Here is a 26106-nt window from a genome sequence, read left to right as displayed (position 1 = left end):
CTTTATATATATATATTAATATTTTTTTTTTCAAAAAGTGCTCGCAGAGGTTCTGCAAGTGGTTTGCACAGTGTACGTTCTGATGGCGATGAACTGTGGCGTCATAGTCGTAACTTATTGAAAGCTCCTTTACTAAAGCAATTACAATATGAACAGGAACTATTTGAATTGTCAGTTATAATGTTTCAGAATATATTAAAGGTAAAAAAATTTGTTTATTTTTAATTATTATGATGTTCATAATTATTTCCTTTTATTTTTACAGTATATGGGTGATATACCTAGTGGTAAGCAGCCCACTAATACAGATATCATATTTAAACCTTCTCTGGAACATGAACAATTACGGGATGAACTATATTGTCAACTAATGAAACAGTTAACCGATAATAATGCCAATTATAGCGAAGAAAGAGGTTGGGATCTTATGTATTTGGCTACGGGTTTAACATTTCCCTCTGGTGTTGTTATGAAGGAGTTATTAGAGTTCTTAAGAACTAGACCTCATGTACTGGCGGCTGAATCTTTGAAACGAGTTAAACGTACTTTGGCCAATGGCCAGAGAAAATATCCACCTTATATTATAGAAGTTGAGGGCATACAACATCGTTTTATGCATATTTATCATAAGGTAAGACTTTTCGAGTCCTAAGTTTCAATATAGTTTTTACATCAATTCAGGCTAGACCAAAGTATACTATTCTCACTAAAATGCTCTAAATCCGAATCAGGGGGCAAATTCTGGCATTCGAAATAGATCAAAATATCAATTAAATTTCAAAAAATGTTATTAGAAATTTCGTTCGCTAGAATTCCAGAATGTGGCTCAGAATATCTCCATCACACTCAGTTTTCAAGATGTCGTGTCCTTAATTCGAAAAACCTCTATTTATACCCTACACCACTATAGTGGGGAGGGTATTATACGTTTGTGCTGATGTTAGTAACATACAAAAATATTGGTCCAAATACCCACCGTAAAGTATACCGATCGATTCAGAATTATTTTTTGAGTCGATTAAGACATGTCCGTCCGTCTGTCTGTCCGGCTGGCTGGCTGTCCATGTAAACCTTGTGTGCAAGGTACAAGCATGTTTTTTGGTACAGGGACGAAGCATATTGAATATGGTTGAAATCGGTCCATTATTTCACCTAACCCCCATACAACCGTACCTCCTGATTTGAACATAATTACGCCAAATATTCTGCTATCTCTCTAAAAATTGGCACAAATAAGTTTTATATAAGTTTTATATAAATGACACTGCAGATTTTCGTAAGGATCGTTCTATATTTGATACTAGCCCCCATACAAACTTTAGTTTTTTATCAATAAATTGCTTACATATTTTGGAATTATGGTAATATTCAACATAAAAGTTTCTTTATAAAAAATAAAAATTTTATAAAAAGTAAAAATTTTAAAAATATGGTGTAGGGTATTATATGGTCGGTCATGCCCGACTTTCCTACTTTTTTTGTTAATCTTTCTGGGTGCCACCTTTTTTTAAAATTAATAGAATTTAGTTCAAAGGCCTCCGAAAGGTTAGTGATTAATGATCTAGTTTTGTAGACCGAAGGTGATGGGTTCGATTCCCACCTGTGGCACTGGTTAAGTAGCATACAACAGTCCGATAGAGGCCTAGGTGTATTTCTAAACAAATCTATTTCAAAATCTAATTAAGTGTCAAATTAATACATAATCGATGTTAATTTCTTCATCTTTCTAGATCTATTTCCCAGATGCAACTGTTGAAGCTTTTGAAATTGAATCCTTCACCCGAGGTTCAGACTTAGCGAAAGCAATCGGTTCAAGACTCAAACTAAAATCTTTAGAGGGTTTCAGTTTGTTTGTTAAAATTGGTGACAAAGCCTTTTCAATTCCCGAAAATGATTTCATATTCGATTTTATAACTGAACTAATGCAATGGATTAAACAAAATATGCCCACCCGATCTTTAGATAGCCAGCAAACATGCCCTTATCAATTGTATTTCATGAAGAAACTCTGGCTCAATACTACACCCGGCAAAGATCGCAATGCCGATGTAATATTCCATTACCCCCAAGAAGTACCTAAATATTTGGCAGGCTATTATAAAATCAATAAAGAATTAGCTTTACAATTGTCATCGCTAATTTATGTGAACGAATATGGTCAAAATTTTATACCATTGCAAAAACCACATGAGATATTGAAACTCATACTACCGGATGATATATTGCCAATTATGAAATCTCAAGAATGGAAGACACATCTTGTAAATCGGGTAAAAGATTTGCTATTGAGTGGTGTAGAGGGTGCTGCAGCTAAGGAGAAATTTTTGATGCTATTGGCAGAACAGGAAATGTTTGGTTCCACATTCTTTGTGGCCAAACAGACTAATGATGATAGTATGCCGGAATTGATATATTTGGCTATAAATCGTAAAGGTTTTCATATTATAGATCCCTTGACTAAGGTAAGAAAATTGACAAATATTATTCTTTTAGCCGAAACTAAGAAAGTCTTTTACATTTTTCAGAATACTTTGCAGTCGTACGGTTACAGTGAACTAAGTTTCTGGAGTTCGGGCAATACCTTCTTTCACATACGTTTTGGTAATATGATAGGAGCTTCTAAATTGCTTTGCTCCACTACCCAGGGTTATAAAATCGATAATTTACTTTCTTCTTATATTAACTATTTTAATGATAAGCAATAAATTTTAATTAAAAAATTTACAAAATTTAATGAAATATTAAAAATATAAAAAACATTTACACATAATTCAATTCTTTGGATTTGCCAACCAAAGCAATCATACCGGCCATCAACTCTTCACAATTGGGCAAAATTTGCACGGGGGGTAAGACAAAGCCATAGCGACCCTTGTCACGGTACTCAATGGTATAGCCAACTTTAACACCCAATGTATTGAAAACCCAATCGACGGAGGAACCAGAAGCAACATCTACAAAATTGCAAATTTATATTTAGAAAATCCACAATTTGTAAAAATTTGACAACTTACACAATACGGTGGCAGTGGAACCATATCTGTACTCAGTCTTATAAGGTAAATCAGCAATAGCATCATGGAATGCCTTACCAATTGCGACAATATCATCATAGTTTTCGGGAAACTCTTCTGCGGTATGACCATAAGGAGACAATAAATACTGACCATAAGAGTGGAAAGACAAATAGATTTTGATTTTATCTTTGATGGAGGTGACATATTTGGCTAAAGCCGCAGCTTCTGGTTCCGAGAAAGCTTTGGGACCGGCAAAAGTTTCACTACAGGGATTGCTGGAGGCACCACCATTAGCCATCCAATGAGAATCGAAGTTACGGTTGGCATCGGTACCAATGCAAGCGTTCGATTCGATGGGTTGGCGAGTTTTACGCCACATACGGTCCTGAAAAACGGGGAAAATTTCGTGAAATTATTGCGTGGAATTATTGTAAAAACATTCTTAAATTTTCGTTAATTCCACTTTCACTCACCTTTTCATGAGAATAAACAAATCCATCAACATTGAATACTGGAATGATATACCAATCATAACTTTCAGCCAAATTACGTACAGCTGGATCCTGTGAAGTCAGCAATTGATTGATAAACCAAGTGGCGGTAGCCGAAGTAATCCATTCACGAGCATGTATATTCGATTCAATGAAAATACCAGGATTACCAGCCTTATGGGAAATCTTAATACCACGTATAGTACGATTTTCATAGGATTTACCAACTTCAAAACCCTCGGTAACATTGGGATAAGCAGCCAAAATACCATCTAACCACTGTTCGATTTCATGCAATTGATAGTAGCGAGTCCAACCGAATTCAACATTATCAGCAGATAATTCTGAAGCAGTTTCTTCGACATCGATTAATCTAAATTATATATAGTTTTATATATTTATTAATTGCAATTTAACGCTTATCGCTTTAAACACAATCGTAATAATTTATGATTGTTTACTACTGGTTATTATACCACTGTCACACTTACTCTTGAACATTGTTTATCATTAGCTCACTTTCGAAACCATAAACTTTTAGTAATTGTAGGAAATTGGAAACTTCTTGAGGTTTAACCATTATGTGAATTTCTTTGGTGGCCTCATCGTAATCCTTCCAAATGTTGTACTGAAAGTTGAAAAAAAGAAAATATTTTTAACACTAATTGGATATTTGGGAGAATCAAGATGTCTAGCATGTAAGAATTCATAGATCCAGTTAATCATTGTAACCTGTTATAACTGATCTCCTTAGGATGTTGCTTTATGTTCTATATAGAAAATAATTTAACTATTTGCAGGACTTTAGTAGCTCAATGATCTTTCTGTTTCAAAATATAAGACGAGTTTTTCATGATTCGTTTACGAAATGGTGCACTTATTAAAAATGGGAAAAGAGCAACATTTCGATAAGTTAATGCATGATTGGCTATGATTTTAAGAATTCCACACGGGGACTTATACCAACTGAATGTATTTTCAAAACCTCTAAATTATTAGAAAATCAATCATGAATTATTACATCCGAATCTAAGTCTATGATCCAAATTAATGAATTTAGCACTCCGTTATGCACATGTTCCGATAGTCACGTACGTAGCACATGTATCTGGCGAGATACACTATGTATTTCAGTACATTTATATGAAAAATATGCCATTTTAGTAACAATATTACGATATCTAACAATATTTGTAGAGGGTACCTGGAGACTCAAATCCCTAACCAAATTAGAAATATATTAAAATCACAGTTAAATTCGTAAAATATCTGGCCAGATACATGCGCATGACGGAGGGTTAATTAAAGATAAAACTGTCCACTAACAATCTACCCCCAAGGGCATGTAACCTTGATGAAAAAACCCCATCATGATGTTAGTGCAATACCAAGAAAAGAGGTGCTACCTGCACATATAGTCTAACGAGATTATAAATTGATAATGTCACTTCACTCTTCGGATATTCTTTGGATTGATTTGGCATGGGGTCAAATCAGAGCACCTGATTATCTGATACTACGGGTGGGCAGTTGCCAGCTGGTTAGTGTCCAGAAAGTTGAGATTCCTTCGGGATCCACGTGTTGTTTAAACCTAAACTTGCAGGAAGATTGTGCTTGGTTATAAAATTGACACAATGTGATAAGTAAAATGTAGGATTTGAGCAGATAATGCAATGTTCGATGTACCATCAAATACTTGTATCCGAGGTTAGTCGGAAGGAGTGATGGTTGGAGTGGCGGGCGAGATGTGCTGAATCAAGTTTTTCCTAAAACGTCGACATTGAAGGTCTAAGAATGCACTGGGGTATGTTATGGATGATGAGAATGCTCTCTGAATATGAAAATTCGTCACAGTGTCTGATGTTGAGTTGTCTATTGTTGCCCTCTGGCTATTGTCCAGCCAGTTGGATGATGTTCCTTCGAGATTCACGTGTGGTTTAAACCTAAACTCACAGGAAGGTTGTTGCAGTTGCAGTTACCCTGTAATTTCTAGGAGCGAACAAACCACAGAGCAAGGCAGTGGATTAATAAAATGTTGGATTTGAGCAGATAATGCAAATATTGGGTATGCGTTGGTGTTCAATGCACTATCAGATAATTGTGACCGAGGTTAGTCGAAAGGAATGATGGTTGGAGTGGTGGATGTAATCTGTGGAACAAAGTTTTTCCGAAAACGGCGACATTTAAGGTCTAGGAATGCACTGGGGTATGTTATGGATGATGAGAATGCTCTCAGAATATGAAAATTCGTCACAGAGTCTGATGTTATGTTGTCTATTGTCTCTATACTAGTGATTGCCTTTTTCTTGTCAGGATTAGATTTATATTCTTTGGTAAGATTAAAGTTGCTAATGACATCAGTCATTCCCCAATGGGACTACCATGGCAAGAGATTAGATAGCTTGAGCACTCGAGCATAGTGCACGTTTGCTGGACTGAAAATTCCCTGTTAAATGTACAATGGAGCGGTGGAGTCGTTGCTAAAGCACACCCAGTGATTGAAAAAGACCACCTTAAAATAGGCGTTCACTATGTGTTTAAATGTCTACCAGGGGCATGTTACCTTGCAACAAAAATAGCACATTTTGGTTTCATTGCAACCCCGGGAAAAAGTGGTGCCTCTAGTCAGCCGGGTCTTTCGACCGTGGCATATCAAATGTATCCTCGGCCTTTGCTTTGAATTATTTGACATGAAGTAGAACTAAAGAACTATTTAATTTAGTACCACGAGAAACGGTTTACGGGCAGTGCCCAGTTTTGGAAATTATCTTATACAGGTTATTGGACAGATCTCTTCACTGTGCGAGTAGTAGCTTTGGTTTAGAAATAAAAAAGCGGGAAGAGAAATTCGATGCTGTTGCAGAGACAACTGATACCTTAAAGAGAAGTGAGTGTGCCACTAAGTGTTGTTCAGTTGTTGCTAAATGTATATAATACATGATGAATGTAGGGCTATACTGATTTAAACCTCCTGTATACCTTGAGAGAGTGTGTTGTGGATATTGTTCGCTAATGAGTGTGACAAATGTATTTGAAGTGTGCTGGGTTGAATGTATGTTCAGAGAATACTAAGTTTATAACAGATTTACCACACTGTCTTCTCTCTAAGAAAGAACAAAGTCCTCGGCGTATTTAATTATAATTGTGATCCAAGTTGCAAAATTCTGCTTCTGCTATAGATATAGTTCAGAAATTTTTAAGCCAAAAAGAAGTAGAGTTGTCTTGTCTACTAAATGTTCTAGTATATTGAGAGAATTTTTCAAATAAAGCTTGAGAAAGGATAATTTTTACAAACCAGCGTTATGTTTAATATCACACATTGATAATTTTCATTTCTTCGTGAATTTCAATAGATTTTTTGCATCGTAAACTTTTACGATTCACACAAACTGTTATTATATAATTAAAATCTGTAATTTCTACAATGAATCGCTTTCATTTAAAGTTCTTTATTAGAAATATGTAAAATATCATTAATACAATAATGAATTTCATGTGTGGAATGAAATGTTTCATTATTTAACAAAGCACTAAAACTTTCTTTTTCAATTATTTATGTATAAATTCACCTTTTCACTTAGATCTTGCAATATGTTAACAATTGACAATTGTACTTTATTCTTAATATTCAATTTGTAAACTTTATAATCGTCATAACGAATTTTGCCACTATCATTTACGGTTGGTTGCTTATGTAAACTCGCAGCGGTGGCACAAACCACCAGGGTGGCCAAAATCACAATAAAACGCATTATAATAGGTGTTGTGTCCGACCCGTTTAAACACAAACTAAACTAAATTCTAATAATTAACTACAATTTATAGCTTCGTTTTTAGTTAAACCTAATCTAGGAAACCATAAAAAAGGTAGCTGACAAACATTGGTTATAAATTTTATTTTCAAAAAGATTATTTTTTTTTTGTTTGAAATTTTTTTCGAACGAAATAAAGAAAAAAATACTTTTCAAAAGTAAATTTCTTAATATTTCGCTTTCAGATAACCTAATTGATCTGCTTGTTTAACTAAAGCCAATATACCAGTCATAGTTTCTTCACAATTGGGAAGAATTTGTACGGGTGGCAAAACAAATCCATAACGTCCAGTATCTCGCATTTCAATAGTATAAGTTATTTTAATGTCCACCTCATTGTAGGCATACTCAATGGTAGCACCAGTAGCCAAATCTGAAAAAAGAGTTTTTATCGTTATTGATTTAAGATTTTAGATAACTTTATAGGTCATTAAGCGATTGTGATTGCTAAGTATCAGTCATAAAGATAGTTATTTAAAGTTGGAAAGTTAAATAATTTCTTGATGTACTGATAATAAAATTAAAAATAGAGCGGTTTTTCGTGCCCTCCTACACCCTTTCTTTACTTACACATAGCTCCCGCTGATGTTCCATATGTATACTTTGTACCATAAGATACATTACCCACCGCATCGGCATAGGCTTTAGCCACCTTCATTAAATCATCATAATTTTCGGGAAGCACTTCGGTTGTATGACCATAAGGTGATAACAAGACTTGTCCATAACAATGAAATGCAATGAGAATATTGAATTTATTTCTATTAGCCTGTAAATAATCAGCTAGACCCTTAATTTCTGGTTCCGAAAAGGCTTTGGGTCCTGCATAATCGGAAGCACAAGGATTGCTAGAAGAACCACCCTCCATACCCCAATATGAATCAAAATTACGATTACCATCGGCACCAATACATTTAGAATGCTCCACAGGTTGGCGAGTTTTACGCCATAGGCGATCCTATAAATAAATCAAAACTTATTTAGAAAATTTCCTTTAAATTGCTATAAAAAAAATTACCTTTTCATGTGTATAAACAAAACCATCTACATTCAATACCGGAACTATGTACCAATCATAATTCTCGGCCAATTTACGTACATTTGTATCGTTGGATGTCAATAGTTCATTGATAAACCAAGTAGCTGTAGCAGAAGTAATCCATTCTCGGGCATGTATATTGGACTCAATGAAGATGCCGGGATTTCCAGTTTTATAGGAAATTTTAATACCACGTATTTTACGACCCTCATAGGACTGACCAATGACAAATTCTTCAGTTACGGATGGAAATTTTGAGAGAATGTTGTCAATAAATGTTTCGATTTGTGGCAATTTATGATAACGTGTCCAAGTAAATTCTGAATTATCTAAGTTATCATTCAGGGCTTTTTGTTCTTCATTTATTAAACTGCAAAAAAAATAGTAGAAAAGATTTGATATATAGAGCGCAAGGACCAAAGTTTTGGAAAAACTATATTTTTCAATACTTAAATTAGGATTCGAGATAAACGAATACGCTTTCATATTACGTGGTAGAAAATTATCGGAAATGGACCATAACCCACTCCAGCTAGAAACCGTTATGCATCATTTTATACTTTTTAAGAAATCATGGTAGAATTTAAATAAAAAAAAAACTTACAAAAAAAAAGATGATGGCCCAAAAGTCTCTGCATAGTTTCAGAGATCGCAATCCTTTCCGTAGCCTCTAACAAAGTCAGCTAAATTCCCATATAAAAACTAGTAGATTTAAAAGGTTGCACAGTAATAGGTACTTTCCAGCTGTTCGGTGAACCTATTTCATAGCCATTGAAAAATGCCTAGTTAGAGTACCTAGGCTACATCTTTGCAGTCCAATAAGTATCTAAAGTAACAATCTGAAGCAACAATCCATTTTATTATTCCAGGGCTGGTTGATAAAATCTTGGCCATAATTGGTACTTTAAGTGCTTACAATCTATTTTAATGTTTCAGAACTATTTTGTAATGCTCAGAAATCTTTCAGAGATCATCCTATATAAGTAACAAATATCCCCGGGTCTTTTTATCTTAAAGGGGGACAAGAGGTTCTACAAATATCTCTAGTCTACCGAAAAGAGAATGATGGTAAAAAGACTGATACACGATCAAATTTATAATTTGTGATAAGTTCGGTGCTGTTGCCGAGACAACAGCCCAGTAAAAACTTGCATTACCTAGTAAGCTAGAAAGTAATCATGGAATCGCGTAGAAACTAATTACTCTTGGGTTGAATAACTAATTGGGTTGAATAGCTAAATGAAATAATGTGGGTAATAATGAATGCTCATTACTAAGTAATGAATGAAAAAACTACTGGCCATTACCAAAAAATTTCATATTTTTTGCTAGGAAATATCACGCAGATGAGTGACGCTTTGGAAATGAGTATATGATACGGGATTAGTATGCGGGCCTCTTAAGGGACAGCAGTAACTAACACGACAGATGTTTACGTAAGTCACTTCGACTTTGTATTATCAAATAGCTTTACCATTCATTTATTTCAATTTAACTCAAGTTTCGAGCGATTTCTAAAAAATTTTGTTAAAAAATTTTTCTAAATTTTTCTTAATATTTTGTATAATTTGGTCACAAATTTATACATTTTTATATTTAAGTCCCCTTTCAGACTTTTGTCTGAAATATTCAATACTTTAATTTTACAGAAGTCGCAAATTTTTGGTCGATATCTCCCACAGACAAGAGGTATCGGCGATTTTAATTTTAAAAATTTAGGAGAAAATCAGATTCAGTACTAAAATCCTTTTATTTGGTTTCAAAAGTTCTTACAAACTTCATTTTCTTGGCATGTAATATTAATTCTAAAGCAATGATATTTACTGTGAACAAACGAGTAGTTTCCAAAATCTTACCTTTGCAAATTCGAGATCATTTCATAATGATCAATACCACGATTAAGTGTTATATTTTTAAAGGCTGAAAGATATTTGGGATTGACCATTAAATCAATGTTTTCCACATCTTCGTGCCAAATTGAAAGCTACATTTATATAAAAACACATTTTTATATAATGATTATAACTGAATACATCAAAAGGATCGTATTATTTACCTCTAGTTTATTGGCTAATTCTTGTATAAGAGTCCTTTGCTCCTTATTGGCAATTTTTACTTTATACACTTTATATCCTTCATAATTAACCTTAGACTCATCGAATTTTATAGAAGCCGCGTTAATTATAGCAAAAATGGCAAAAAGTATTAAAAGCAACTTCATTGTGCCACAACGATCTGCAGTTGATTGGATACTGAATGCAGGAGACTGACTGAATGACTATTATTTTCATTAATTGGTTTTAATTCATTTATAAATTTAATTTACGATAAGATTAGTGTAAACGAGACTGATCGACTGACTGGATGGTAAATTAATGATAAGTTATTTTTCAAAGTAGATAAAGTCCTTTCAAAAAAGAGTACTGAATGAAACAAAGTACTTTTTTTGGGTGAACCAAAAATACTAAATACATATTTCTTAAAACTAGTCCTTTAAAAAGGGATATTATATAAACCAGGCAAATAAAATATTAAATTTTTAAATAGAACTTATACCATAAAGAATACTTTTTAAGGTTTAAAAGTATTAAAACATTTTCCGCTTGACTATAGATTTATAATAGAGTAAACTGTAGACTAGATTATAGACTAGGCCATAGACCAGACTATAGATTAGACTTTAGACTAGATTATAGACTACACTATAGACTAGACTATAGACTACACTATAGACTAGACTATAGACTAGACTAAGTATAGACTAGACTATAGACTGGACTATAGGCTAGACTATAGGCTAGACTATAGACTAGACTATAGACTAGACTATAGACTAGACTATAGACTAGACTATAGACTAGACTATAGACTAGACTATAGAGTAGACTATAGACTAGACTATAGACTAGACTATAGACTAGACTATAGACTAGACTATAGACTAGACTATAGACTAGACTATAGAGTAGACTATAGACTAGACTATAGACTAGACTATAGACTAGACTATAGACTAGACTATAGACTAGACTATAGACTAGACTATAGACTAGACTATAGACTAGACTATAGACTAGACTATAGACTAGACTATAGACTAGACTATAGACTAGACTATAAACTAGACTATAGACTAGACTATAGACTAGACTATAGACTAGACTATAGACTAGACTATAGACTAGACTATAGACTAGACTATAGACTAGACTATAGACTAGACTATATACTAGACTATAGACTAGACTATAGACTAGACTATAGACTAGACTATAGACTAGACTATAGACTAGACTATAGACTAGACTATAGACTAGACTATAGACTAGACTATAGACTAGACTATAGACTAGACTATAGACTAGACTATAGACTAGACTATAGACTAGACTTTAGACTAGACTATAGACTAGACTATAGACTAGACTATAGACTAGACTACAGACTAGACTATAGACTAGACTATAGACTAGACTATAGACTAGACTATAGACTAGACTATAGACTAGACTATAGACTAGACTATAGACTAGACTATAGACTAGACTATAGACTAGACTATAGACTAGACTATAGACTAGACTATAGACTAGACTATAGACTAGACTATAGACTAGACTATAGACTAAACTATAGACTAGACTATAGACTAGACTATAGACTAGACTATAGACTAGACTATAGACTAGACTATAGACTGGACTATAGACTAGACTATAGACTAGACTATAGACTAGACTATAGACTAGACTATAGACTAGACTATAGACTAGACTATAGACTAGACTATAGACTAGACTATAGACTAGACTATAGACTAGACTATAGACTAGACTATAGACTAGACTATAGACTAGACTATAGACTAGACTATAGACAAGACTATAGACTAGACTATAGACTAGTCTATAGACTAGACTATAGACTAGACTATAGACTCTAGGCTAGACTTTAACCTAGACTATAGACTAGATTATAGGCTAGACTAAAGACTATAGATTAGACTATACACTTGACTATAGACCAGACTATAACTAGACTATATACTAGACTACAGACTAGACTATAGCAAGACTATAGACAAGACTACAGATAATACTATAGACAAAACTATTCACTAGACTATAGATTAGACTATATAATAGACTTTAGACTAGACATAGAATAGACTTTAGCCTAGACTTTATAATAGACTAGACCATGAAGTAGACTATATTATAGACTATAGAATATAATATAAACTAGATTTTAAACTATACTATATACTAGACTATAGGCTAGACTTTAATAGGGAAATACCTTAAAAGTCTCATAATAGAATTATGAACCAGTCGACGACTTTTTATAACAATAGGTTTACTAGATTCCTAAAATTTTAGTTTTAGCAATAATATATTTCGAATTCTGAAAGAGGACTTTAGCTACTTAGTTATAATATTTTTTTTTTGTAGATCTAAGGAACAATGTTCGGTTTTCATTGGTGCCAAATTTTAGAATAAAAGAATACTTAAACGTACCACAGTTCCTAATTTTTTAAACACTGCAGCGTCATCAAACCATAAAATTTATGGAAACAGCGGTCAATTGCACACTTGTCGATTTATTATTTTTTTTTAGTTTCTTTGTTTATATATAAAAAATCTTATTTATGTTCTGCCAATAAAATCTTAAAAATACATTCTTTATCAGAAATAGTAAATAAATTTACGATTAATATCTGACATTATAAAAATATAACGGTTTTTGGAAGTGACCGTTATAAGACTCCGTGGCGCAACGGTAGCGCGTCTGACTCCAGATCAGAAGGTTGCGTGTTCAAATCACGTCGGGGTCAATTAGAAAATAACATTTTTTATTTATTTACATTTTTTCGCAAAAACAATGCCTTTTCTATTATATTAATTTCATTTTGACTTTCAATTGACTTTTTTAATTAATAGCATAAAAATTTTAATAATAAAAAAATTTTCCCGTTTGACCCCGACGTGATTTGAACACGCAACCTTCTGATCTGGAGTCAGACGCGCTACCGTTGCGCCACGGAGTCATATGTTGTTATACACGCCAAATGCCGAAAACTTTTTATATTATATCAAATTTTATAGCATACTTTTGTGCTGGTACTATAAATAATTATGCCAAACAATAAAACCGTAAGAGTTAAAAATAGTTGCATAGTTTTGTGAGTTCCTTAAAGTAGACAATGTGTATAACAGTTTTATTTGCTGCGCACAACATTGGTTGTTGTATCAATAAATTCAAATTCAAATTTAAATTGTATGTACATTGTATAATCATAAATACATTTTTTTAGTTTTTAGCTGGTAAGTGATTTTTCTCTGTACAGAAAATATTTTGTTTATAAATAATTTAATAAAAATAATTAATAATTAATCCAGGTGACTAGCTATCTTAACATGTGCTTGTGCTACTAGGCATAGACTACGAAGAGATTGCAAAAGGCATAACTTTGTTTTTCAAGTGTCCCCCCTTTCGCTTACAAAGAGACTACTAAAGTAACAACTGTCTTCACTCTCGTTTGCAAAGATTACATCCGTGACGAAATAGAGCCAACAAGGTGGTTAAACGTAAATGGAAATCACTATCTTTTTCAGATCGACTTTTCGACGTTTGACTTTTTTCGAGTTTTTCGACTATTCTAGAGTTTTTGACTTTTTTCCACTTTTTTAAAATTTTCGACTATTTTTGACTTCTTTTTACAATTTTCGAGTTTTCGACTTTTTCCGACTTTTTTTCGACTTTTTTTGACTTTTTGACTTTTTTCGACTTTCAGACTTTTTTCGACTTTTATTAACAAAGTCGACTTTTCGTCTATTTTCGACTTTTTTGGAACAAAATAGTCGACTTCGACTTTTCGACTTTTTTCGACAAAAAGTCGATTGTTCGATTATTCGAAAGTCGATTTATAGAACCCTAATTGTCGCATATCTGACAATAAACATTGTGATAGACTAGTGGTACTGTTAGCATCTCTTTTCCCCTTGAATTGCAAAACATTAAGATGAGGGAAGGCCATCATGTTAACATGTCCTTGGTGGAGATCAAATAGCGACAGCTAAATTTTCATTCAATTCGAAATATTAAATCTAATACTGATATATTTTCTTTATGTGTGGTATAAATCATGGGCTCCAATGCGACTGATTCATATAATAAATATAATTTTAATTAAACAAATTATAGAAACAATTCTAAGTGAACTTAATTATATTATCACGTAGTTGTAATTTTATTTATTATTTTTTATTAAAAACTTAAGTAAAAGTGTTTCCCAATTTCAATTATTATTATTTCAATGTTGACACTAAATTGTATAAAACATTGTATTAGTCCGATTTGTATTATAGTAATCATACATTACTATAGCAGACGGTTTCGGATCTTCTATCTCATTCGATCTAAACGTTTCAATTGTCACACAATGTCTAACTCCAGTTGATAATTTATCAAAATATAATATCATAACAGTTTCATCATTTTTTGTCTCAATTCTTTGTATAAATTCATTCTCCACTAAATCTCTACTGAATTCTGCTTCGGTTTTAAAACCTGAAGGTAAATTTGCTTCCATAATCACCATATTTGTATTATTATTTATCGTTTCTAGAGCCTGATAGGTAAAACAAATGTGTAAATCCATTTCTTCGTCATTGTGAGTAGTAGAGTTAATGTTCATGATAAAATATTTGCGATGCATATCATTTTTAATATTGTACCGAGAGGAAAATTGTACCAACGAATAACCGCTGCCTTTGATTTCAAAATTGACGCGACGTACAGATTTTGGTAACTATAAGAAGGGTTAATGATTTATTTCATTTGTAAAAATTAACTATAATTGAATATATTTTACCTCATGTTGCTGTAAAACTAAAGCATTATATGGATTTAGTGAAAACTTATTGATTTGTTTTTCATTTCCCTCTTGATCTTGTGCTGAGTAGGAAATTTTTAAATCCCAATTGCTTTCATTGTTAAATTTCTGACTAAATCTCACTAAGGCCTCAAGACCCAGTACTGTATCATGGGTAGATTTAAAGCCACCTTGTTGATTACGTTGCTTAATCAACCACTTCACTATAGGCAAATGGTTACCGGGAGCATTTAAAAGTGTCATTAAAACATAAGCTGTGGTCTCGACATCATTCGTATTATCCGTCCACCATCTAAGACCATTTTCATCTTCTTTACTCATGCTTTGTATTCTTTCTATTACTTTTTCGGTACTTGGATGTTTGGCTTTACTTAATGCAGTTCCTATAATGGAGAGCGCATAAATATCATAGATGTCATCCAAATCGGAGGTAATATAATCAAGACCTTTTCGTATAACAGTTTGATAGTGGCGAGAATATCTCTGTAATAATTAATCAAACAAGTAAGAAATTATAGTCGGGCGAGGCCGACCATAGGGTATTACCCTACACCTTTTACAAATATATAATGTGATTTAGTTGCCATAATAAAGAATTTGAGTTGAATTGTACCTTGCCTCTGATATACATACTTAAGTCGTTTATTGTTGAATACAATTGTGAACATTTAAGTAAAATTTTGATAAGGGCTAGAGTCATATGAGGACCTATTATTATGGAATTCATGAGGGTCATCAAGTCTAGTATAGAATTTGGTTTTTGCAGCTTTTTGTCGAGATATGAGTATATTAAACATAATTATGAACTTAAAAGCCCTATTCGGCGGGTTTAGTTGTATGGGGGCTAGGTGAAATAATGGACCGATGTAAACCATTTTCAACAGGCTTCTTTTACGGTACCATAAAAGATCATGTCATTGAATTATCTCCAAAATTGCGACCTGTACTTTGATTGCAAGGTTTACACGGACGGACGAACATAGCTAAATCGACTCTGAACCGATAGGTTTACTATAAGGTATGTATAGGACCAACTTTATTGGGCGTTATAAACATCAGCACGAAACCCAATATACCCTCCCCTCTAAAGTGGTGTAGGGTATAAATAAGGGTTATCAGAAAGCTATTCAATACTTACTCTATCTTCCATAAACGTCAGCAACACAAACGCCGTGAAACCATAGTCATTTTGTAGTTCCTTATAGAATAAATAACCGGTATAGGGAAATTTACCATTGAACCATTGTTGATTTGCCAAATATTCCAAACCACTATCAATTATACGAGATTCAATTGCTACGTATTTCGAAGCTTTAATCAAGAAACGCACTACATAAGCCGTTAACCAGTTACTAGCTTCCTTATCAGATTTTTCACCAAAAACACTAAAACCACCATTTTTATGGCGAAACGATAGTTCTTGCTGATAACCGATTTCAATATAACTCTTGGCTTTATTCACGAGATTTTTCTCTTTTGAGTATTTTCCCTTGGCTTTAAGATAATCTAAAATTAATATATTAGGAGCAAAATTCACCATATTTTGTTCACCACAACCGGTGGGCATTTTAATCAATTCATTAAGATTCTCTAGAGAAGGAATCATAAAATCTCCACCCACAGAAAGTGTGATATACTCAGAATCTCTGACACTATCTAGTGGTATATCTAAAGATAGTGAAGATTTTTCCACTGCAGCGCTTAAATAAATAGCTTTATTTTGATATTGTGTAATACCTTCCGGTAAAACTTTTAGTTTTTGTACTAAACCATCATTATATATCGAATTGTTGGCCGCTATACGCAGTTCTATGTCTCCTACTTCTAAGGGTTTTATTAGAAATTTTACTGTTGTGCCACCATTTGAGAGAATGTTAATGGTTTTCACTTGTTGTTGTTGTGTAGAAGAGAATTTCGATAAAGGTTCCATAAATCGAAATTGTAAGTTATCGTTATATAGTATGACATCTGTGTCTAGAGATTGATTGTGATAATTGAAAATGGTAACAGGAATGACAACAGTTTCTTCTCTTTTCACTGAATAGGGCAGATTTAGGGTAATAAAAAATGGCAAAAAGGTAGTTATATCGGTGGGACCATCGACTATGCCAAAACCTGTTACATCATTATTGGAAAATGCTGTAATACGCCATGTTGTTATGGTCTGTGGTATATTGAGAGTTATTTGAGTTTCTGTACTATTACTGAAAAGAAAGACGAAAAGAATGTTGTAATAGAATAAAAATTTTCTTTATGTATTATATACATTATATAGTTTTCAAATATCCAAGTTTCTGGAAATTTTGTACGAAATATTAAAGGTCCAGTACCAGCACTAGCTACAAGGTTGGGATCTTAAATAAGAATTAAACATATTAAATTGAAAATTTTTTAATCATAATATAACATACAAACTATAGTAACTGGATAATGCGCATTTGTAAGAGTTATAAGTCCCGATATAATACCCGGTCTCACTATATAAGCATTGGGAATATACGAAACATCCGCATTTAAATCTTGTAATATTTGAGTTTTATATAAATCATATTTTTTATCCAATATATAAACACTAAGATCGACTGCCAATATACTGACATATGAATGGGGTTGTGCCTTTAGGTTTAAAGTAACCTCTTGACCAGGTTTTACTTTTTTAGGAGCTGTTATAGCAATCTTCCGTAAATGCATTAGAATCTTAAATAATGTCAATAATTAGGAATGTGATATTTTACCTGATTTTCCAATTCCGAAGGAAAATTTAAAGCCAATTCTTCATATCTTAGATGGCCATTTTGTATATAATGTATATATAAAAATGATTTCGGAACAATTTCAATTGATGGAGTTATCATAAGCGTATAGGTTTTTCTATTTGGTGAAAGTTTTATATGACCCATTTGGACTATGCTACCATGTCCAACTATGGTGTATACAAAATATGGTATATTAAAGGCTGAGCGCACCTCTACTTCAAGCGGTTTTCCGAGAACAGGTCTGAAATATATGAGAGTAATAGAAATATGACTTCGATAAAAACACAAATAAACATTAAACCTTTCTTTCAATGTTAATCTACAATAAATGCGTTTCTCGATATCAGCCAGACTTTCATCTGCTACAAAAATATTCGGCAATGTTTGTTGTGAATCCTTAAATTTCACCGTATAAGAAGCATCAGATTGTTGATCAAATTCAAATACTGCCACACCTTTTTCGTTTAAATACGTTTGATATTTTTTAACACCATGTTGCAATACAACGGGTGTACTTTGATCCCACACGGGTCCACTATTCCATTCTTCGATATAAGCTCTCAAACGAAATGGTTTATTATTACGAAATTCAATCTCATCATCCGGTATAAGTATTTTATAATTTTCTTTACGTATTGCAATAGTTTGTGTAAAACTTCGCCATAAACCGGTATGTTTTTCTTCAAGCTTAGCCCATAGGACTACATAATTAATTCCCGTTAGTTTGTTCGAATGTTCTAAGTCAAAATCTACGACGACTAAACCGTCTATATGTAAAAACTTTTCTTCAATCAAATCATTACTTCCCATCACAAGTAACTGAACGGTTAGATAACCTTCCACATATCTATCGAACGTATATTTACCATAGATTTCAGCTCTAACGTGAGGATCTAACGGTATAACATTTTCTGGAGTATCTATGAATATTTCGAATTTTGGTAAAGTATACTGTTGTATCTTAATTTTTTTGGACTTTTGATATGAAAATTTTCCACTTATTGTGGTTCTTATTTCCCAATCCCCCATCACTGGCTGCTGGCACAATTGAAATTTCCCGCTAAAGACTCCTTTAGTTAGAGTAATATCCTTGAATTGTTTAACACGATTTTTATCCATATCCTAAAAATTAAAGATTTACATTATATACATATATCAAAATGAAAAATTGAACTTACAAAAATCTCAATACGTATTGGTTCTCGTATATTTAATGGTCTTGTATGTTCATCCAATATAACAACACGAAATTGTACCAAATCCAAAGGTTTATATACCGACTTATCGGTTTGTACGTAAATTTTTGGACCCGCAGAACTATCAATTAATAATTCACTTTGATTTCTAAATGCACATGCATCCATACCTTCTGCCAACAATGTGTAGTTACCGCTCTCCAATTTGGGTGGGAAAAAAACTATATTCTTTGATTCAAACGGTTGTAACATAACTTTATCGCTAGCGTTAAAAGAACGACCCGCAATAGCAATGCTTATAGTGCAGGGCGTACTAGAATCGTGAAGTGTTACTGCTACAGTATATTTACGATTCGATTTCATTAAACCGGGAGCAATTATGCTATAATAACTGTACTTTTGACAAACTATAAATGTCATACATTGTAGCAGTATGAAATATTGATGAATCGTATTAAGTTTCATATTTAGATCTTTATGATTTTTTTCTCCGTATCATATACAACACAACTGGTTGTATTCACAGCGAATGTACAACTGATGCAAACTTGTTTGGTGATGATACTGGACGACGGATTACATTTAGGGCCACATAACTACAATCGTTAATAAGTTTGCACACATTTTGCTAACTGCAGTCATTTAGTATCTGTAATTTTGCACTTCGCTGTGGTTCTTCGACAGCAGCCTCAATCATATTCGAGAAGTTATATTGTTAATACATATTGAGTTTCATATTTAGATCTTTATGATTTTTTTTCTTCGTATCATATACAACACAACTGGTTGTATTCGCAGCGAATGTACAACTGATGCAAACTTGTTTGGTGATGATACTGGACGGCGGATTACATTTAGAACCACATAACTGCAATCGTTAATAAGTTTGCACACATTTGTAATTTTGCACTTAGCTGTGGTTCTTCGACAGCAGTCTCAATCATAATTGAGAAGTTATATTGTTAATAATCTACAAATACTCATGTTAAAGGCATTGAAGGTTTAATGTTTTGTTGGTACAAGTTTTAAAAAAATAAGTGTGTTCGCATAATTTCCATTTCTAAATGGGATCGACACAGAGTTGCCACAAGACTTTTCCGGGTTGGTCAGTTGGTTGAGGTTGCTTCGAAATTCACGTTGTAACTGTGGTTTTAACAGAAATTCACGGAAAGATAATGTTGGTTCAACGACTGATATATGTGGGGGTATGCATTGTGATTGATGCTGCCTGCTATTCTGCAACGATAAAATGTAACATATATCTATAATATAGAAGAGTTTTTAATAATAGAAGAGTATTTAATATAGATTCTATATAATTAAAAGCCATGGCGATTTTTTTGTGACCCGTTTTACTCCTACAGTATACATTCGATATTAGCAAAAAATATATAAAATTTTAAAGGATTTTATTCTCAGATGTTCACAATATATATGTTTATATTAATAACACCGGCTTAGAAGTGGTAAGCGAAGCTCTCTTTGTGTACGCTAGTTTTTTATCAATAAATCGTTAAAACATTTTTAAATAACGCAAAGGGTGATTCAAATATTAGTTTTAGATTTTAATTAAAAATTTCCTTGCTTTAGTCAGACAACAAACAACATTTTAACGACGATGTGAAAACTCTAAGAGCAAGTTTTTGAGTTGGCAATCAAATGCCAATTAATTATCAGATTGATTAATCTAAACATAAATTGATTCTAAAGTTAATCCCCTTTGATGGTTTGGATTAGAAGATTAAACTTCGCAGTGTTGTCATACAAAACAACAAAAAAACGTCACAGTTTGTTATCAAAACAATGTATAATATGAATAATTATGAAGACTTAAATTTAAAACAAAAAAAAAAAAAAAAAAACAAGTAGGAAAGTATAGTCGGGCATGGCCGACCATATAATACCCTACACCATGAGTATATTTTTAAAATTTTTACTTTTAAATAAAATTTTTATTTTTTGTAAAGAAACTTTTATGTTGCATATTACCATAATTCCAAAATATTTAAGCCATTTATTGATAAAAAAACTAAAATTTCTAAATGAGGCAGTATATAGGTCAAATATGGGCCGATCCTCGGTAAATTTGGGAAAAGGATATATTTCTAAATATCAGTTAGTTTTGATGAGTTTCATTGCGATACAAATGGTTACTAGTCAATTTTAGACGTTTAAGTCATTTTTTGAAGGGGGGTTTGTATGGGGGCTAGGGTCAAATATAGGCCGATCCTTACGAAAATCTGCAGTATCATTTATACTTATATAAAACTTATTTGTGCCAATTTTTAGAGAGATAGCAGAATATTTGACGTAATTATAGCACAAAAAGTTCAAATCGGGAGGTACGGTTGTATGGGGGCTAGGTGAAATAATGGACCGATATCAGCCATTTTCAATAGGCTTCGTCCTTGTGCCAAAAAACATGCTTGGTCCAAATTTCATCAAATTATCTTGAAAATTGCGGCCTGTAGCTTGAGCACAAGGTTTACATGGACAGCCAGCCAGCCAGCCGGACAGACGGACGGACGGACATGTCTTAATCGACTCAAAAAATGATTTTGAATCGATCGGTATACTTTAAGTATATTTAAGGTATTGGACCAATATTTTTGTATGTTACAAACATCAGCACAAACGTATAATACCCTCCCCACTATAGTGGTGTAGGGTATAAAAAAGAATATATTGTGAGATCCCTATAATTTATAGTAATTGATAAATCAAATATTTTTATGTTTATTTTAGTAAAAATACTATTATTTCTTTTTGCATTTCTTGTTCAAGTTTAAACCACATTTATTGGGCGCTTAAACATACAAATACTAACCGTAGTGTGTGTGAGTTAAGATACTAAACTTACATTGAAAAACTGGTTTCAAAAGAAAGAAAAAAAAATACAACAAACGATAAACAGAATGAGAAAACAATAAAAATAAACTTGAACTTGGAATTTAAAGAAGTATCCCAGGAAAAACTTTACTTACTTTACAATGTGGTAGTACTTACTTTTGGGGTGAATACAAGTGTGCTAACACGTCTTTCCCGGGCTTAAACCTGGCTCCACAATTATTATACCCACTATCAAAAAAGATGGGGGTATATTGATTTTGCCATTCCTTTTGTAACACATCGAAATATTAATCAAAGACCCACAAAAGTATATATATTCTGGGTCCTTATTAAATTCTAAGACATGTCTGTCCATCCGTCTAAGCCATGACTGTCCATCCGTCTGTCTGTTGAAATCACGCTAGAGTCCGAATGGAAACGGCTAGATGGTTGAAATTTTACACAAATATTCCTTAAATGTAAGAATGGTATTGAAAATGGGCAATATCGGTTCAAGTTACCGTATAGCCCCCATACAAGTGGCCTATCGAAAAACAGTTTAAACAGGCGATTATAACAATAAAATTAGACAGAAATAATTCTTTCTACCAAATTTTATGATCATTGATCCATAATTGACCCTTACCCTCATATATGGTCCCCTAGAAAAATGGTTGAGTTAAAAATACTTGTATAGTGCTGAAATTCAATATACATAAGTAAGTATATACCGAATTTTATGAGGATCGGTCCATAGTTAACCCAAGCATTCCACTTACTGCATACGGTTTAGTGATGAGTTCATAAGATTCGGCATAGTCGAAAATAACACTGTTTCTTGTTTTTTGTATTAATTAGTCTTTCTGCTTACTTAGTGCTTCATTAACATTTATTAGTACTTTTTTTGCTAGTTTAAAAAAAATATTCATATCAACTATGATTCCAAACACAAGCACTGCATAGATGCTTTAGATAATTGGAGTGATTCTCTGCACGCAGAGGAAAAAATATAGTTGTGGTAAACATAATCTAAGAGAAACATATTATGTTTGGAATTATGGTTAAATTTAAAACATATTATTATCATTATTAGTATAATAACCTATCATATTATTATTAAATATAGTCCGAATATTTCATCATATTATGACTAAATATAGTCCCAATATTTCATCATAATATAGTGATAATGTGATGTTGTAGTATCATATTGTAGTTTCAAGCAACCACATTATGGTTTCATGTAATCATATAATGGCCTCAAGTAATCATATTATTGTTACATGTAACCATAGTATGGTTACATATTAAACATAATATGGTTAATCTTATGTGCTTGGCGTAAAATGTAATTATTTGTTAATTTTCTTTTAAACAAATACAAAACTTCCAAGCACTGATATTCCCATAAAAAATATATATCGACACTTTCAAGCCAATATAAATACAATATAATTTTTTTTAATTATTAATTTTTTATTTACCCTATTATATTTTTAGATAGTATTTATTTTTCACAATTATTTAAACACTGCATTTGATTAACAATTTATTTACTCCGATCTAGTACGGATAAACCATACAACTGATATAAAAATGGCGATACCAAAATATTTTTAATAGCAAATGTATTTTACTTATATCTTAAACATTATATGCATAAGCGTGTAAAATCCTACTATTTAATGATTATTTGATAGTTTAAATGATTCTGAAGAATATAATATGTTTACATAATTATCATTATTTATTTGTTGTAAAAATAATAAGGGCGTATAAACCATTTGAGAAATTTTACAGGAGACGATAAAAACATCATAAAAATTTAAAATCGGCATTTTTTCCTACTTTTTTTACATATATGCGTAAATATATCTCACATCTATCCCTGTGCTAAAACTCAGTAAAAAATTCGAGTCACAACTTGCCAAAATTAATACTTGAAATTTTGCTAAAATGGAATAACATTAATGAAACAATTTTTTACAGAAAAATACATTAAATTGCTAATATTTTTTACCCAAAAAAATTAATAGTATTTAAAAATCGTGCTTTTAAAAATATCTATTTTAGCGAAAAATTTATATTTTTCAATTTATTTTTTTTATGAATAGATGTAAAAAGGTTAGTTTAATATAATTATGCGAAAAAACGCGATTTTGAAAAGGTGGTCTTTACGTCCTTATTCGCATCCATGCTTCAAATGTTTTCAGTAACTAAAATATTGATGAAGTTCAATGAAAATAACAATTGTTTGGTTATGACAACAAATTATTGTTACAAAAAACATAGAATAGTTTTCCTAACCATGCCGAACCATGCTTTTTCTCTGCGTGTAGATAATTGGCTATAAATCCCATTCAAACATTATCTAGATTAGTCATTTACAAAATGTGAATTTTTTTTGCTGGGGTATTCTTTTTATATTATAAAATTCTTATTGATAAACTTAAAACAAAAAGAACGAGTAGTCAGATATGACAAATCACCATCAGTTATGAATACATTTTTGTGCAATATTATATTTCAACTTCGAACCGCCATTTAAAAAAAAAACTTACAAATTATTAGGATTTGATACGACATTGTTTAAACTTCAATTAAGAGATTTATTAAATAATAATGGTTTATTTATAAACATTCTATATACTATAAAATTCGATATTTGAACGACTCAAATTATAATAATCATACATTATAATGGCAGCCGGTTTTGGCATTAAAATTTCATTTATTTTATATGCTGGAATTTCAAGGCAATGTGTAACGTTTCCCTCCAATTTCTCCAAATATAAAATAACTGTTGAGTCGGAATTTTTCATTTCAATTAACTGCACAATATTGTTGTTCTTTAAAGTCGCACTATTTTCTGCCTCAGATCGAAAACCCGAAGGTAAATTTGCTTCCATTATCACCATATTGCTGATATCGTTAAGTGGTTCGGTATTCGTTTGATAAGTAAAACAAATCTCTAAATTTAATTCATCAACATTTTTAAATACTGGCTTTGGTTGTATATCAAAATGGCGATATTCCTGAGCTTTAGCGATTGTATTGTATTGATGGTTGAGTTGCAACAAAATGGCGCCTTTGCCCTCGATTTCGAATGAAATAAGGCGTGTGTTTGTTGGTAGCTGGAAATGGGGAAATGTTATTGTTAATTTTTGAAAAAATTTTTTCATACCTCATGCTTTTGAAAGTCCAAAATATTATTTGAATCCACATAGAATTTATCTGCAGCCACTTCAAAGCCATTTTTATCTTTGGCGCTGTAGGTAATTAGTAAATTTATATTTTCATGATTTTTGTAAGTTTCGGAAAATTTCACCAAAGCCTCCATGCCCGCTACGGTATCGTATGAAGAGGTAAAACCTCCATTAGCATTTCGTTGTTGTATTAGCCATTTTAAGATAGAAGTGTGATCTCCCGCGGTTTCTAGTAGAGTTAATGCAGCATATGCTGTAATTTCAATATCATTAGCTAAATTTTGATCATTTTCCGACCACCACTTGAGTTCATTATTTTCTTTGGCTAGTGGTTTTAGTTGATTTATAAGAATATTAGCATTATGATTATTAGTACGTTTTAAAACAATCGCCATTAAGGACAGGACATACAAATCGTTGGTGTTATTTAAATTTGTATTTAAGAATTCTATTCCTTTTTGTATGGTCTCTTCATATTGCATGGCATATTTCTAAAAATAAAAAAGATTAAGTAAACTAACAAAACAATATATTTTCTTAACAAAAATGTCTTACTTCACTCTCTAGAAAGGCTAAAAGTATAAAGGCTGTAATACCATATTCATTTTGATGTTTTGTATTTAGTAAATAACCCGTGTAAGGAAATTCTCCATTTGATTTCTGTTCACCGGCTAAATATTCCAAAGCAGTTTTAATTACTTTCTCCTCGATTGATAGAAATTGTGAAGCTTTTATAAAGTAACGCACCACATAGGCGGTAAGCCAAGTACTTGGCTCCTCATCGGTTGACACACCAAAAACGCTGTAGCCACCATTATCATGACGAAATGACAACTGCTGTTGATAGCTTACCTCAAGAGATGAA

At 32.2% G+C, this 26106-nt stretch overlaps 5 protein-coding genes and 2 non-coding genes across 7 annotated transcripts in view; 2 read left to right on the top strand and 5 right to left on the bottom strand.

The window, feature by feature from the left end:
- LOC111682096 (unconventional myosin-VIIa) overlaps positions 1-2705 on the top strand; it is a 30147-nt gene extending 27442 nt beyond the window's left edge. Inside the window, exons 11-14 of the mRNA XM_046951029.1 lie at positions 39-201; positions 266-631; positions 1731-2462; positions 2526-2705. Coding sequence (XP_046806985.1) covers positions 39-201; positions 266-631; positions 1731-2462; positions 2526-2705 — 1441 coding nt within the window. The remainder of the gene's footprint in view (positions 1-38; positions 202-265; positions 632-1730; positions 2463-2525) is intronic.
- A 1-nt stretch (position 2706) lies between these two features.
- LOC111682095 (zinc carboxypeptidase-like) lies at positions 2707-7317 on the bottom strand. The gene is made up of 5 exons (XM_023444005.2): positions 7078-7317; positions 4000-4136; positions 3491-3881; positions 3015-3402; positions 2707-2954 (listed from the first exon to the last, which is right to left on the bottom strand). Exons 1-5 carry the CDS (start codon positions 7258-7260, stop codon positions 2761-2763), a joined length of 1293 nt encoding a protein of 430 aa, XP_023299773.2. The 5' UTR covers positions 7261-7317; the 3' UTR covers positions 2707-2760.
- Positions 7318-7389: 72 nt separating this feature from the next.
- Positions 7390-10628, bottom strand: LOC111682093 (zinc carboxypeptidase-like). The gene is made up of 5 exons (XM_023444003.2): positions 10416-10628; positions 10216-10343; positions 8339-8729; positions 7891-8278; positions 7390-7693 (listed from the first exon to the last, which is right to left on the bottom strand). The coding sequence occupies exons 1-5, from the start codon at positions 10578-10580 to the stop codon at positions 7488-7490; spliced, it is 1278 nt and encodes a 425-aa protein (XP_023299771.2). The 5' UTR covers positions 10581-10628; the 3' UTR covers positions 7390-7487.
- Positions 10629-13121: 2493 nt separating this feature from the next.
- Positions 13122-13193, top strand: Trnaw-cca. Its single transcript has one exon. It is a non-coding gene; the product is annotated as a tRNA-Trp (tRNA).
- Positions 13194-13334: 141 nt separating this feature from the next.
- Positions 13335-13406, bottom strand: Trnaw-cca. Its single transcript has one exon. It is a non-coding gene; the product is annotated as a tRNA-Trp (tRNA).
- Positions 13407-14576: 1170 nt separating this feature from the next.
- LOC111682089 (CD109 antigen-like) lies at positions 14577-20003 on the bottom strand. The gene is made up of 8 exons (XM_046954445.1): positions 19189-20003; positions 18312-19132; positions 17990-18251; positions 17666-17930; positions 17521-17608; positions 16393-17458; positions 15234-15737; positions 14577-15170 (listed from the first exon to the last, which is right to left on the bottom strand). The coding sequence occupies exons 1-8, from the start codon at positions 19669-19671 to the stop codon at positions 14685-14687; spliced, it is 3975 nt and encodes a 1324-aa protein (XP_046810401.1). The 5' UTR covers positions 19672-20003; the 3' UTR covers positions 14577-14684.
- A 4672-nt stretch (positions 20004-24675) lies between these two features.
- LOC124419478 (CD109 antigen-like) overlaps positions 24676-26106 on the bottom strand; it is a 4640-nt gene continuing 3209 nt past the window's right edge. The window contains exons 4-6 of the mRNA XM_046949176.1: positions 25797-26106; positions 25220-25732; positions 24676-25169 (exon numbers count right to left, since the gene is read on the bottom strand). The exon at positions 25797-26106 is cut by the window's right edge and continues 774 nt beyond it. Of these exons, the coding sequence (XP_046805132.1) occupies positions 24678-25169; positions 25220-25732; positions 25797-26106 (1315 nt within the window). The 3' untranslated portion in view covers positions 24676-24677. The remainder of the gene's footprint in view (positions 25170-25219; positions 25733-25796) is intronic.

Source organism: Lucilia cuprina, chromosome 2 (genome assembly GCF_022045245.1).
Source record: "Lucilia cuprina isolate Lc7/37 chromosome 2, ASM2204524v1, whole genome shotgun sequence".
In the NCBI taxonomy this organism is placed as follows: domain Eukaryota; kingdom Metazoa; phylum Arthropoda; class Insecta; order Diptera; family Calliphoridae; genus Lucilia; species Lucilia cuprina.
This window is presented reverse-complemented; position numbering and strand designations above follow the sequence as displayed.